General features: G+C 36.5%; 1 protein-coding gene across 2 annotated transcripts in view; it reads right to left on the bottom strand.

Annotated features, from left to right (window-relative positions):
- Positions 1–11249: 11249 nt before the first annotated feature.
- The window catches only part of LOC142631748 (calcium-dependent protein kinase SK5), a 32001-nt gene continuing 28550 nt past the window's right edge, over positions 11250–14700 (bottom strand). For both annotated transcript variants that reach the window (XM_075806044.1, XM_075806045.1), the window contains 3 exons: positions 12102–12269; positions 11793–12017; positions 11250–11372 (listed from right to left, as the gene is read on the bottom strand). In XM_075806044.1, coding sequence (XP_075662159.1) covers positions 11250–11372; positions 11793–12017; positions 12102–12269 — 516 coding nt within the window. The remainder of the gene's footprint in view (positions 11373–11792; positions 12018–12101; positions 12270–14700) is intronic.

Below are 14700 nucleotides of genomic sequence, written 5' to 3'. Positions count from 1 at the left end.
TGATGGTGGGTCCGTGGGGACACCCCTCCACCAATCACAACTCGCCACATGGGCAAGTTGTGCTACCAACATTAGTCAAGTTACACATGGAGACACTCTGCTGCAAGTTCTCACTTTCCTTTGTCAGGAGAGTTTGAAAATAAAGGAACTCTTGACCAAAAGGAAAATCATTACAGTCGATGTTTGCACTCTCTATGAGGAAGCCTTGGAAATAATATTATACGGAAAATGGTAAGACCACAAATAATCACACAACTTTTACCACAATTCGTCACCTAGCGAGTTATGAGTAGTGAATAAAAAGTGGTGAGTCCATGTAGGTCCACGCTTACATTATTCACATCTCACCACATGGTGAGTTATGGCAAAAATTGTGTTTATTTGTGGTCCAGCATTGCTCATATTATATGTCTTGTATGACTCACATGCAGTAGTCATATGAATCAAACATATGTTCGACTCTCCTCCTAAAAACCAGTTGCTTGTACCCCTATAATTATGGAAAGACACTTATAACATCGTTGTATGGATGATTTGGATGTCCTAAAACAAAAATATAATAAAATGGCAAACTTTGACCTCATTGGCATATTGAGAAAAATCAAAATATTATCAATCAATTTTCTATCATTAGGGTTTTTTGGCAAAGATTATCAATCAATTTTCTATCATTAGGGTTTCTTTTGGCAAAGGCAGAGGGTAGTTGTAGGGTTTCTTTTGAGTTGTAATTGAACCCTCTTGAGTTCAATCCTTGGTTTTACTCTACCTCCCATTTAAAAAAGTTAAATTCTCACTTGTTGGGCCCCCACTTATAAAGGGAAAGTTTAGGCTCACAAGTGAGGGAGAGTGTAAGACTTATAGTTAAGTGATTAAATTCACCATAAGTTAAATTCCCACTTGTTGGGCCCCCACTTCTAAAGGAAAAGTTTAGATTCACAAGTAAGAGAGAGTGTTAGACTTATGGTTAAGTGATCAAATTCCCCATTTCTTAACAGATTTAAGCTTTTGGAACAGTCGGTAATTTAACAAAAGTTTTATTTATTACCCTTAAAAATGACATCATATAACTTATTGGAGATTAATTTATTTCTATACATGTTATATTTTCTACAACTATTGTTATTGTTATACTCTAATATGTAATTTTTAATTTTTAATTTTTTTGATGATAACCCTTAATTTAAAATGTTTAAAGAATATTAATTGTGATTTAAAGAAAAAAAAATACATGAATTGATGAAAAAATATACATATATATTTTTTGTTGTTGAAATATATAGCATTTTCTATCTTATCCCCTAACCTCCCTGTTGTGTAGCTCGATCCAAAGGTAAGACTAGTGTAGTTTGGAAATTTTCCTTTTTTTTAAATAAAATCATTAGGAGGAAAAAAAAAAGAAGAAGGGAAAGTTTTGTGACAAAGGAGATAATAGTGTCCCGCTGCTAGCAGTTCTTCGTTGGTGGGCATCCATAAGGGTTAACTTGCGGATCTTAACCTGAACGCTTTGCCCAGGGGCTGGCGTAGCTTAGCTGATCCCCTTTTTTGATTTTATAGGAAGACATAAATTTTATTGAAGACTCATACAGAAAAAGCTACATCATGGATCAAAGCTTGCACTAGAAAGTAAGGATTCTCTTCCATCCAAGTAGAGTAATCAACAATGCCTAGAGCATGTTTTGCTAATAAATAGGCTAATCTATTACCTTACCACCTAATATGGGAAAAATCAACCTGGTAAAAAGCCCCACAAGACATAAGCTTTCCCCTAATGACTAAAGCCACTGAAGATGGAGGTGGAGAGAGCCCGCAGAGAGCATTGTGAATCAAGAGAGTCAACTTCAAGGATGAAATCATAAATTCCCACATCCATAGCAAATTGCATACCAGCTTCAAAAGCTTTTTTTTGCCTCCGCTTCCAAAGTTCCCAGTGGTGCATTGATCTTCTTACTAATTGTTGCAACCACCTGACCATGAGAATCACAAATCAACACACCAACTCCAACAGCCTTTTGAGCCGAGAACACTGCCCCATCTACATTGATCTTGTACCTCGACAAAGGCGGAGGAGCCCATCCAGCCACTCGACTCAATGGAGGCTTTGGAGAACCGCTTCACTGCCCACTGAACTAAGGGCGAGCCACTTTTCTTGCTTCCCCTGTCACGTCCTTGTCAGCCCATAAATATATATATATATATATATATATATATAAGGGGAAGGGTCATATTTTTTTGGGGTTCCCACGTGCCCCACCTAACCCCACTCCCCACCACTCCCTTTTTTCTCTCATCTCTTCTCTCTTTTGGCCGGCTCTCTCTTTTCTTTCTTTCATTTTTCTTTCTTTTCTCTTCACTTAAACACACTCATTTCTCAAGCTCACCCACCGGCCTCCACTCCAAACCATACCATCTCACCATCATTTTTCTGGCAAGATCACCAGAAAAATACTTAGGAACCCCTAAGTATCTTCATCATTTTATTTGAGGTAAAAATTTCTAATCTTTTTGGTGGGTTTTACACTTTTGCTTGAGGTTATTTTTATCTAAGCTTTAATAATGATACCCATGTGATTTATGAGCATTGGAAGTGATATTTATGTGTTTTTATGTATGGATTTTGTATTGGTGGAATTATTTGATGAGTGGGTATATAATTTGTGCTAAAAATGGCTACTTAAGGTTTATGGATGGTGGAAAAATTTAGGGGAAGTTATAACATGTGATGGTTGGTAAATTTAATTTTTTCATTGCCATTGGGTTTATTTGGAGTTAGTTGAAGTTCTAAATTTCTTGTCTTGGAGGATATTTTGATTTTGCTTTCATGGGCCTCTTAATGATGTAGTGTAAATTTATGGAAGCTAGTCATAATGTTGGAGATGATATTGAATGGGTCAACTTTATAAATTGGAGATTATGCCTTGTGAATCAATTTGTTGAGAAGTTTTGGAAGTGGTATATAGTATTATTGATGAGGTTAAATATTAGGCTTGCCTAATTAAATGTTTATTTGGCAATTCCTAAATTGTGGCTAGATACAATTTCAAGCTCTATACTTATTGTGATAGGTTTACTTGATATTGTTTAGGTTCTAGCTAATCTCCTTGGAGCTTGGAGAGTTAGGTTTTTGTGGTTGCAAGGTAAGTAGCTTCTTAATGGGACATTTTTGAAAAATAACCATGTTTCATAAATAATGTTTTTGGGCCAAACACATTTTGGAAAATTATATATGGATATATGTTTTCTTAAAAGTGTTGTGTTGTGTTGTGATCCTATTATATATTATTTTATATGAAAATGCATCATATTTGGTATTGCATTTGGGGAAACGCATGAATTTTTGAAATGGAAAAATGAGCATCTCTTATTTAATCTTTGATAAGGAAATCATGGATTTTATGGTATATTAGAAAATTAAAGATGTTTAACTTGTCTTGTTATGTGGGAAATTGATAGAAAATCTTTTTGACAAGAATGAAGTTGAAAACCTTACAAACTTTGTGGAAGTTAGATTATTTAAGGTTTTTCTGAAACTACCTGGATATAAACTGTATTTGAAATGAAATGTATACTGTGAGCTTTATGTGGTTTTAACCCTATGCCATGTGTGATTTCCCGATGATCACCCGATTTGGTTTTCATAGTCTTTGTGACAACGGAATCAAATCCAGGTCAGTGCCCTTTCACTTTGGATGACACGTTCTTCCCTGCTGCCCATGGGGGGAAGAGGTTCCTTAATTGTGTGTGGGTGAGGCTGCTGTCCATGGGGCCAAGATACCACATGCAAAAGTGGGCCTATTTGACGCGCTCTCTCTGCTACCCATGGGGGGAGAGAAAAACCCTGAGGGTATGGGTAAGGCTGCTATCCATGGGGCCAAGAGTCTACATACCAGAGAGGACAATATCATGCTAGTTGTGAATGGGTGGATCCCCTGACCGGTCTATGTGGTAGTGCGGTATATTTGTGATAATTTATCTTATGTTAGATATTATGGCTTTGGAAATTATATTGTTGATGCTCACATATTATAGTATATAGTTTCAAGGTAGTTACTTAGAGAAATTTTGTATTTCATTATTTAATCATGCTTGTCATATTATTATTATTGAAGATGAAACTTGCATTTCTCCCACCCCCATTAATTATGCTACTTACTGGGCTCTGTCTCATCCTATTATTTTTATAAACTTTTTAGAGTAGGCAACAATATTTTGAGACAGCTTTTTGGTGGCTATAGTAGTTAGACTAACTACTGATGGAGGCTGAACTTTTGTAATGGAGTTATTTGATGTTGTACGTCTTAAAATAGGCTTGACTCATTTTTTGTTGTTGTATATTATAGTGGTTGTAACTGTATTCCCACTGATGGGACAAGTTGTTGATATGTAATTATTTATTCAGACCTCTATTCTTTTGTGGCCAATGGTCCTTGTAATTAATGTTTAGAGCTCTGACTTACTTTGAAAGTATATTCAATGGAATTATTATGATAATTCTTTATGTTGGTACTTGATAGGATTTATGTGGATTGAATTGCCAAAAAAAAAGTAAAAATTTAAAGGTACTTGAGATGTCTTTTTCATGCTTTGGACCCCTTAAGGTTTAGGGCGTGACATCCCCCATGTCGAACTTCATTTCTATTATACCACATGGACCATGCAATAGTCACCACCAACACAGCAGTATCCTCATTGAAATTATCAAACATCAGTAGCATCCACAAAAGATCAAAAAAAGACTTTGACTTAGGATTGCTCAAAATGAAAATGAAGCTTAATTGCCACACTTCCTTTGCTTGTTGACATGACCAAAAGAAATGCCTAGAGTTCTCTACTCTTTCTCTACAATCATCACATCGATCATCCTGCAGAACACCTCGCCGCACCAGATTCTCCTTTGTGGGAAGAATTCCATGACAAGCTCTCCAAGAAAAATGACGAACTTTATGAGGAACTTGAAGGTGCCACAACAATCTCCAAAACTTGCAATTTCTGCTGCTATTTGAACTGGTACCATGATTGATAGGCCGTAAGAGATCTATAGCTAACCTGTAACCATTGCAAACACTAAACAAACCATTAGAATTTGTAGCCCAAACCAGCTTATCCTTAGGAAGTTGTATGCTTAGGGGTATTTTGATCAAATCAGCTTCATGTGGAAGGAAGACTACATCTGTCACTTGAGTTTTCCAGCTAGTCGAATCAGGTGAAATCAATTCACTAACCCTTGTATCTTCATGCTTTTTGTTAACCAAAAAACAAAAAAACAAAAAAAGAAAAGAAAAGAAAGAGAAAATAGTGACCTATGGTAAGATGACTTTAGCATATACATTGGGTACTTTTTTTTTTTTTTTTTTTTTCATTTTCCATTTGTGAATGATTGGAGTAGGAGTGTAGGACAATCTTTTTCCTAATTCTTTATAACAACGTGTTTGGTATTCACTAGAAAATGGACCCTAATAAAGCATATTAAATAATATACTAGCCTCATCACACATGTAAAGAATAAAGCACCTTAAATAATATACTAGTCTCGTCACACGCGTGCAATGGGGTTTTTTTTTGTAGCAAAATTATTAAAAAAACCTATGTTTTTATTTTATATATATAATTTTTATTTTGAGAATCTAATTTATACTGATAAAGTCATGCAAAAAAAAAATTATAAGTAGATAAACCAATTTGAAATTCAACAGAAGAGTGACCTTATTTTTTAGGCAATATTTTAGAGATAGTTAAAGTTGTATTTTTACCGGATTGTCATTTAGTTTTTTCTCTATTTAAAGTTAAGTGTGTAGGGGCATCTTAAAAAAAATGCGGATCTCAAATAGGAGAAGTCCTTTAAATAGTAGTATAAATATAATACATCAAACTATTGGGGATTAACTTTAAATAATCCATTGTATCAACAAAAAAAAAAAAAAAAACTTTAAATAATCCATTAGCTACTATTGCTTATATAAATTAACAAGTACATTTTAGACTCATTTAGGTTGGCATCAATGGACAGTTAATAGTTTTGGGTGGTGCATGTGCAAGTTGGTGGGTGGGACTGGACAAACAGAGATTTATCACTGTTAACGTGTACAGTGTTATCGGCTTTAGGCCCAACTAGATTACTTGTATAACACACATTCTTATACTGCACCTTTACTTGTACAACACTCCTATGCCTCCTATATAAAGGCACACATGTATATTTTTTAATTGAGAAATACAATACTATTGAATTCAGTATTTCTAGCATGGTATCAGAGCCACTGCTCTAATCTTTTCCTATCAGTCTTGTCTTTATCGGTGTTACTCCATTCTCAACATCGCTTCCGCCATCATAGCAGCCGCCACAGCCTTTCGCCGTTGAACCTCCGATGTCTCCCAACTGTCATCCTTAGGTTCCGGACCTGTAGCCGCCGCCGTTGAGGAGTCCCACACTGCAAAGACCACTGCTCTTCTCATCATCGACTCGAAAATTACTCCGATTAATTTTCTACAGATACCACTGAGATCGTCTTGCGCCAATCTACTCACTCGTGAAAGTCCCGCAACCAACGGAGTCCACACGCGCCCATACGCGCTGCCAGAGTAATCTGCGTCGAAAGCCACGCGCCTCACGCACCACCACATGCCACTGTCCATCTCGATTGTACTGTCACGCGCCCTCACCCACCACCTCTGATTGGTCACACGCTTTCACACGCTAACACGTGCCAACACCAGCCTATTGACGTCATTGCTAACGTCATTCTGCCACGTCAGCCCTAATTGCTGATATCATTTGCTTGCATCATCCGCTGACGTCATCTTCGCTTGCATCATCCGACAGTTGACTTTTCTTTCAGCTTTGACTGTTGACCTCCACACGGTTGACCGTTGACTTTTTCAAGGGTTGACTTTTTTGCAGTCTAGGTGCTCCTTACCTAAATTTTCGCGTAGATTGCATTTTTGCAATCCATTTTTTCATATTTTGCTTCTAAATGAAGAATAAGGACATGCCTTCTTCTTGTTGCAATAATCGTCGCCGACAATGCAGCAAACGTTTTTGCAATTTTTGCAAACGTTTTGACCACAATATTGAGACTTGCTATCATCGCAACAAATCAACTATTTCAATTTCTGCTGCTACTGTTACTAACACTGAGAGTGTCCAACCAATGGTTCCCGTCTCTGCTCAATCTAAGTCTTCAGGTCGCACTTTCACCATGTCCATAAATGACCTTAAAAACATCATCACCAACGTCATTCGTATGGTTGGTAATGCATCTTATTCCTCTTCTCTCTCAGTTTTATCTGGTATGTCTCCTTCCTCTTGGCTTATGGATTCTGCTTGTTGCAATCACATGACACCTCACTCGTCCTTATTTTCTGAACTTAAACCTGCACCATATCCTCTTAATATTTGCATAGCAAATGGTTCCACAATGTCTGGTCATAATATAGGTTACGTTTCGACCTCCAACCTCTCAGTTCCTGGGGTCTTTAATGTTCCTGACCTTTCTTACAATTTGTTTTCTGTGGGACAATTAGCTGAGTTGGGTTATCGCATTACATTTGATTATTCTGGGTGTATTGTGCAGGATCCAAGGACAGGACATGAGCTTGGGACCGGTCCCAGAGTTGGACATATGTTTCCTATGGACAACCTTCGTCTTCCACTTATTGCTTTTGTTTCTGTTGCCGCAGCTGCTGCAGTTTCTTCTATTCCTTCCCTTGCACTTTGGCATGCTTGACTTGGTCACACATCTTCTTCTCGAGTACAACAATTGGCTTATAAAGGTTTGTTAGGTTCAGTGTCTACAAAAACTTTTGATTGTGTTTCATGTCAATTAGGAAAACAACCAGTTTTGCCTTTTAATACTAGTGAATCAATATCCACAGATATCTTTGACCTTATTCATTCTAATGTTTGGGGGCCTTCCTCTGTCTCTAGTATTGGTGGATCTCGATATTTTGTTGTCTTTGTTGATGATTACTTTTGCTACAGCTGGATTTTTAATATAAAACATCGTTCTGAATTATTTCAAGTATATTTTAATTTTGCAAAAATGGTTGAAACTCAATTGTCCAAACGTATCAAAATTTTTCAATCTGATAATACTCTTGAGTACACTCAATATGCTTTCCAAGATGTTTTGCATTCTTATGGCGCTGTTCATCAACTAACTTGTCCAGGTACCTCTCAGCAAAATGGTAGAGCCAAACGAAAATTTCGTCATATTCTTGACACTGTTCGTGTTCTCCTTCTCTCTACCAAAGTTCCTGCTCCTTTTTGGGGTAAAGCTGCTCTTCATGCTATTCATGCTATTAATCATATTCCTAGTCCTGTCATCCAAAATCAAACTCCATATGAGCGCCTTTTTGGGTCACCTCCAGACTATCACCATCTTTGCTCCTTCGGTTCTGCTTGTTTCGTTCTTCTTCAGCCACATGAGCATAACAAACTTGAGCCTAGGTCAAGACTTTATTGTTTTCTTGGCTATGGTGAAACTCAAAAGGGGTATCAGTGTTATATCCTGTTTCTCATCGTCTTTGTATCTCTCGCAATGTTATCTTTTAGGAACATCGCCTCTTTGTCGAGCTCTCTCACTTTCGTGCTTCTCTATCTTCCTCCTCTGTCTTATATCTATTTCCAGATGAGGCACATATTCCTTCTGTAGTTGCTCCTGACCCTCATGTAACTGCTCTTGATTCTCCTATAGACTTCTCTGTCCAACCACCAGATATCCTTGATCCCTTTCCTAGTTCCCCCTTTAATGAACAGGTGGAAGATGTACAAGTCGAAGACGAGCTACCCAACCCTGAGCTTGGGTCCCCTGCTCCTGCGCCACCTGAAGATCTTGCACAAGACATTCCACCTCGTCGCTCAACTCGGGTAAGATCCATTCTTGCACATTTACTTGACTATCATTGTTACACTGCACGAGCCTCACACCTATCGTGAGGCTACCACTGACCCTTTATGGCAGATTGTAATGAAAGAGGAATTTGATGCACTATCTAAAAACCATACTTGGGACATGATTATGCCCAATCTTTGCAAATACCAATTTTTTAATTAAAGCACGTGTATGTGTACACTTTCTATTTTATTATAGTTGCAAGGAGCGTAACATAAACCGAATTTGCAAGTGGGAATTCTTTTCACCTCCATTGTGGAAGCCAGCACGTGATTTTAATTGCAAATTGAACTTAATAAATAAAAATAAAAAACAATCGGAATTGAAGTTTATGATATGTGACAACCTTAAACACACTTGTTCGTCAAAGGATTTAGAGGGATTTGATGTTTAAAATTTCATGGTACCAAATATTCTCATAAATTCTACACACAAAAAAAAAATAATAATAATAAAAAAAAATTCTAATGAAGACACACTTGTAGGTCAAAACTGCCTCACTGTTTTACTTTCTCTTTTTATTCTTAAGCTATTTTTTGTTCAAAGGGAAATCTTTATTTATTTATTAATCTTAGAAGCACATAACGCATGGATCATCAGCAGCAGCATGGCATGATCGAGATTGTGAGCCCCCAAAACATCGCAAAACATTACATGAAAATGAAAAGGGAGACAAGCATGCATGATGTATTACTATTTGCTCATGTTGTTGCCCACCCTTATTTGCCAAAATGCACATACTGATTCATCTGACAATAAATGTGTATCGAGCTATCGTTGATGTTACTTTTGCTTCTATGGCTTCAATTGCTTTTAGCAAATATGAGTGCTCCTCAAACCACTAGCACTCGTATCCATTGTGACAATTAAAATATCTATACATATGGCTCACAATAATGTCTTTTTGATGAAAATCAACAAACACCATTAAAGGATTCATTGCATGTTCCAGTTAGGCCTATTACTAGAGCAAGATCCAAGAAAATCAAAGAAGCACTTAATAGGCTAATTCAAGAGATTTATGCTTAAAACGGGGCATTCCAAGTTTGGCCCAAAAGAAGATAAAGACATAATAAATTTAATCAAAACTATTGGTAGGGCTGATCTTGCTTAATTGGGCGTAATTTTCGCAACAATAGTGTGGATTAATAGCTGACTGACTTTCCAATTCCATGCCAATTAATTGGCTAATTGACTTGCCTTCCTTAGGCATGATTTTTGTGCCCAGTTCAGTCTATTTTTAGCATGGAGGAGATGCTAATTTCAGACCAAGTCAACCTTAAGTTTAGGCTTTTATTATTTAGTCCTTTTTAATATCAAACCATATCATCCTTAATTGTAGGCTTCTATTATTTAGTCCTTTTTTATCTACTTCCCTTTTAATTTTCAGACCAAATCATCCTTAATTTTAGGCTTCTATTATTTAGTCCTATTACAGCTATGTTGTATAAATAGCATGCACTCATTGTAATCAGGGACCAATTTTTAAATGAAAATCAAGAAAAAATATGAGGTTTGCTTCTTCTATTGGTTCCTCAAAGGACTTATGAACTTATCAAGGATTTTTCCTTGTGGCGTTCAAATTTTATACCTTTAGTTTGCGTTTCATTTATATATAGACGTTGGGTCGGGGTTTTCAATCAAAAATTTGAATTTTAGCTTTTTTGGCTTTTTTGGGCAAGTATTCCAATATTATTTGTTGGGTCTCAAAGCATTTCGATTAAGGTTCGCATTACTTTTTGTGAGTACACTAAATGCATTGAAATTGATTTGCCATCATTTTCAGCAGGTTGGCTTTCATTTACGCTTTGTTTCCAGTGAAAGATATCATTCTTTAGGTTTTTCTAATGGTTGCAAAATGAGGTGTACCATGTACCGTATCATATTGGCAACTAAATCGATATGAATATCCCCTAAAATGTAACAATACAATATTGAGTTGTACTAGCCAATATTGGCTGTATTTTGAAACGCAAATCATACCGAGTTAACATGGCTCATCAAAGACCAATTACGGCCGTAAGAATAGCAACGTGTTTTAGTCCAAACGAATGTGACTCATACTCAATTTAACCCAAGTCCGAATGGTTCAAACTCAGACCCGCCCTACCCAACTGGTTTGCTAGGTAAATTTTAATTTTAAATAAAGAATGTGGCTTGTGGATCGATCTGAAAGCGCAATTCAACATTAAGTAAACAAGAGTATAATATAGTATACAATGTTAAAAGACACACCACATACAATCCAAAAACCTTGTATAAATCAGTGTTTTATTTCCATTAGAATGTTCCTAAAAGACTAATTTGGCAGATGATTAATTACTTAAGGTGAGCGATCAGTGAGTTCATTAGGTACATTCATTAATTGTTTGTGAGTCCCAGTGCATCTCCCACATTTAATTGGCTTCTCATGGTTCTCCTCCCTATCCCTCCATTACCCTTCCTCATCATTGCGGCAAATTCCCCGTAATCTATTTGTCCATCCTGCAAAACAAAACACTTTCATTAGTATAAATTACTGTAAAAGGAGATTCATAACTTCAAGATGGAGAGTACCAATCCAGCTCATAACTAAGTTATGATAGGATAGGATAGGATCATACAAAGAGTTGTTGGATAATGAGTTTAATTAAGAGAGAGTTCTCAAGATTTGATTTTTACATGAGAGATGCCATTTGTAAAACAATAGGTCCATGGGTTATCAGTTCAGCTTCTAAATATAAAACCATTAGGCTCATCGGCACCATGCAACATGTGTATGTAGTCTTCAAATCACTCAAAGTTTTGCTAATTAAATTCTCATTTAAGCTAAAAATAATTTTTCTGAATAAATAAACAGTTTAAAAAAAGAGGAGCAGATAAGAGTACTTCTCATCATTGTTAGACATAAATGAACAAACTTACATTGTCTTGATCAATTTCATTAATCATTTCATCGAGGTGGACTTCGCTTAAACCAAATTCATTGCAGGCTTGCTGAAGCTCATCAATGGTTATGTAACCACTACCATCCTTGTCAAAAAAGGAGAAGGCTGACAATAAATTCTCCTCTCTCTCCAACTTATTCAAGTGCAGTGTAGCAGCAAGAAATTCACCATAGTCAAGTGTTCCACTGTTATCAATATCTGCCTACCAAACACGAACAAGTAAGATACTTGTCCCACAAAGAAAACCACAGTAGATTAGATTGATGGTGGAGACAATTTTTCTTACTGCATCCATAAGATCCTTGATCTCAGATTCCATAAGTTCAGAGCCCACTCGCTTTAATCCTTCTTTCAGTTCATCAAACGTTATTGTTCCACTGTTGTCTGTGTCTAGCATTTTGAACAACTCTTTCAAACCACCGATTTCTTCTTCAGAAAGTTTCTCAGCTATGACCTACAATAGAGTTCAAAAATTAATTCATTGACCAACAAAAATGTCACCATCATAACAAATAAGTAAGCCCGTAAGTAGTGGTATCAGACATAAGGCTTAGGTAAAAGATACGTGACTGTTGTTTCATTTTTGTCCAAGTATCATATATTCATTAAAGAAAGACAGTCCTATGATATCAAATTGGTGAACATTATAATATGTCTGTTGGCAATTGCGTGAATGTTTTAACAAAAGAAAAACATCAATTTTGATATAATATCTGTTGTGCAATAACACTCCCAAGATTCAAATCAAAAGCAGCAAAGACAAAAAAAAAAAACATATCAACAAGCACACAAAAAACATAGAAATTCACGTGGTTCAACAAGATTCCTACATTCACAAACAGAAATGAGAAGAAAGTTTCACTAAAAAAATAGGGAGATTACACAGTGGCACAGCTCTCAAGAAAATTCAATTCTCAAATAAACCCTAAACTGTCTCTCGTATAACTACACAACAAGAAAAAGCCTTTACTGCCTTGACTACTTGAAACTCTTTCACCAAGAAAATTCTAATGTTTCTTGAAATTTACATGTTGCGGATTGGAACTCTCTAATCTAAACACAATAGGAGCCCAGTTACATATATGCCATAAGAGTGGGCGTCAGTGCTGTGGTCTAAAAAGCCAAATAGGATGGGACTCCTAAGTTAAAGGGAAAGAGGAGGGTGGTTTTACTCTTTTGCAGGGCAATAGTACATATCCTGCATATACTGCTAATTGTATCTTCTATTAAACACAACTCATCAAGAGAGGTCCAAAGCAATAGAGCACAAAGAAAAGCCCTAGAAAAGCTTCTAGGAGACAGACCTACAAAAACCAACATGCAGTGTCGATAAATACATGTTTCGGCGTCAATGCTGGTCAACAACAGTTGGCGATTGTCGATGGTGGTCAGAGGCAGTAGTCAGCAGCTGCACCGGTCTGACATGGTAAGATACTAAAGTGGAAATGAAAAACGTAGATGACATGTCATTGATGGTGACGTCCCATGCTAAAGTGACACAGTATGTATCTAACATATGGCACAAAGAGAGTGACTAGTAAGGCTGTAAACGAGCCGAGTTTTGTTAAGTAGTGAATGTTCAAGCTCGGCTCGACAGCAAAAGCAGAATGTTCAAGCTTGGCTTGAGCTTGATACAAGTTTACAAATAATGTTCAAACTTGAGCTTGCTATAAATTATAAAAACTTGAACTCGACTTGGCTTGGCTCGGTTCATTAGTCAAGCTAAGCTCAAACTCTAAATCAAGCCTAAACTCAAGCTCAATATTATGTTTTTGAGCTTGAGATCCAACACAAGTATATTATCAAGCCTATATCACGTTTATTATCTAACTATTTGGATTGAATGAGTGGTCTCAACTTATAATTAATTAAGTCTTAGAAGAATATAAGTTTACTTGTCAAGCTCATATCAATTTTATTACCAAACTCATAAATAAGCCTAGACTCAACTTGTTTTGTTACTTTTGTATTGAGCCTTGGTGTTCACAAGCTTGTTCATGAACAATATTTTTTACTCAGACTTGGCTTGTTTACTAAAAAAGCCTAAAACTAAAGCTCAAACTTGGCTTGTTTATAAATAAACAAATATGAACGAGCTTTTTATCGAACCAAGCCCAAGCTGTTTATGAACGACTTGATTCATTTACAGCCCTAGCAACTAGACTGTTCATGTGTATAGAGGCATGTGAATGAGGGTGTGCCAACATGTGAAGAATCCTAGTGGCTCATGGGACGGCTCACCAAGGCTATTGGTAGGGCTTGAGAGCACCTGAGGGCTTGGAATCAAGTCTGGTTTGAGTATTTTAGACGATCTTTAGACAAAGAACTTATATATGTGATCAATTTGATGTGAAAATGAGATCTGTAGTGTCGAACAAGCTAGATTGAGAGTGACACTAATGAGTGGCAAAAATGAGCAAGGACTATTGGAGACCACAAGATCATGGCTTTGATACCATGTTAAAATCTAAAGAATAGAGTGATGTAGATTGTATATTGAGAAATGTAAACAGAATGGAAGAATGAGAAGAGAACGAATGGATTGACATGGTTCAACTTGACAGCCTATGTCTACAGCAGAAAACTTAGATGACTAAATCTTTATTATGATGAATTGTGTTTACAATAAACCCTAAGTAGTACTTTCTCAACAAAAAAAAAAAACCCTAAGTAGTATATATATTAGAGCTAAGTTAACTCTAGCTTCCTGGTGACAATACGATGATAACATAATGACAATATGCTAAGAAATTGCAATCTCTCATGTTAAAACGATGATTTTGCTGCATCCAGTATACTTCTCCCCCCCCCCCTCCCCTTCCCGTAATGCTAATTTATCTGGCATTAGCATCCTTGGAATTGGAATTTTCAATATAGGAGCTGTT

Source organism: Castanea sativa, chromosome 4 (assembly GCF_040712315.1).
Source record: "Castanea sativa cultivar Marrone di Chiusa Pesio chromosome 4, ASM4071231v1".
NCBI lineage: Eukaryota > Viridiplantae > Streptophyta > Magnoliopsida > Fagales > Fagaceae > Castanea > Castanea sativa.
This window is presented reverse-complemented; position numbering and strand designations above follow the sequence as displayed.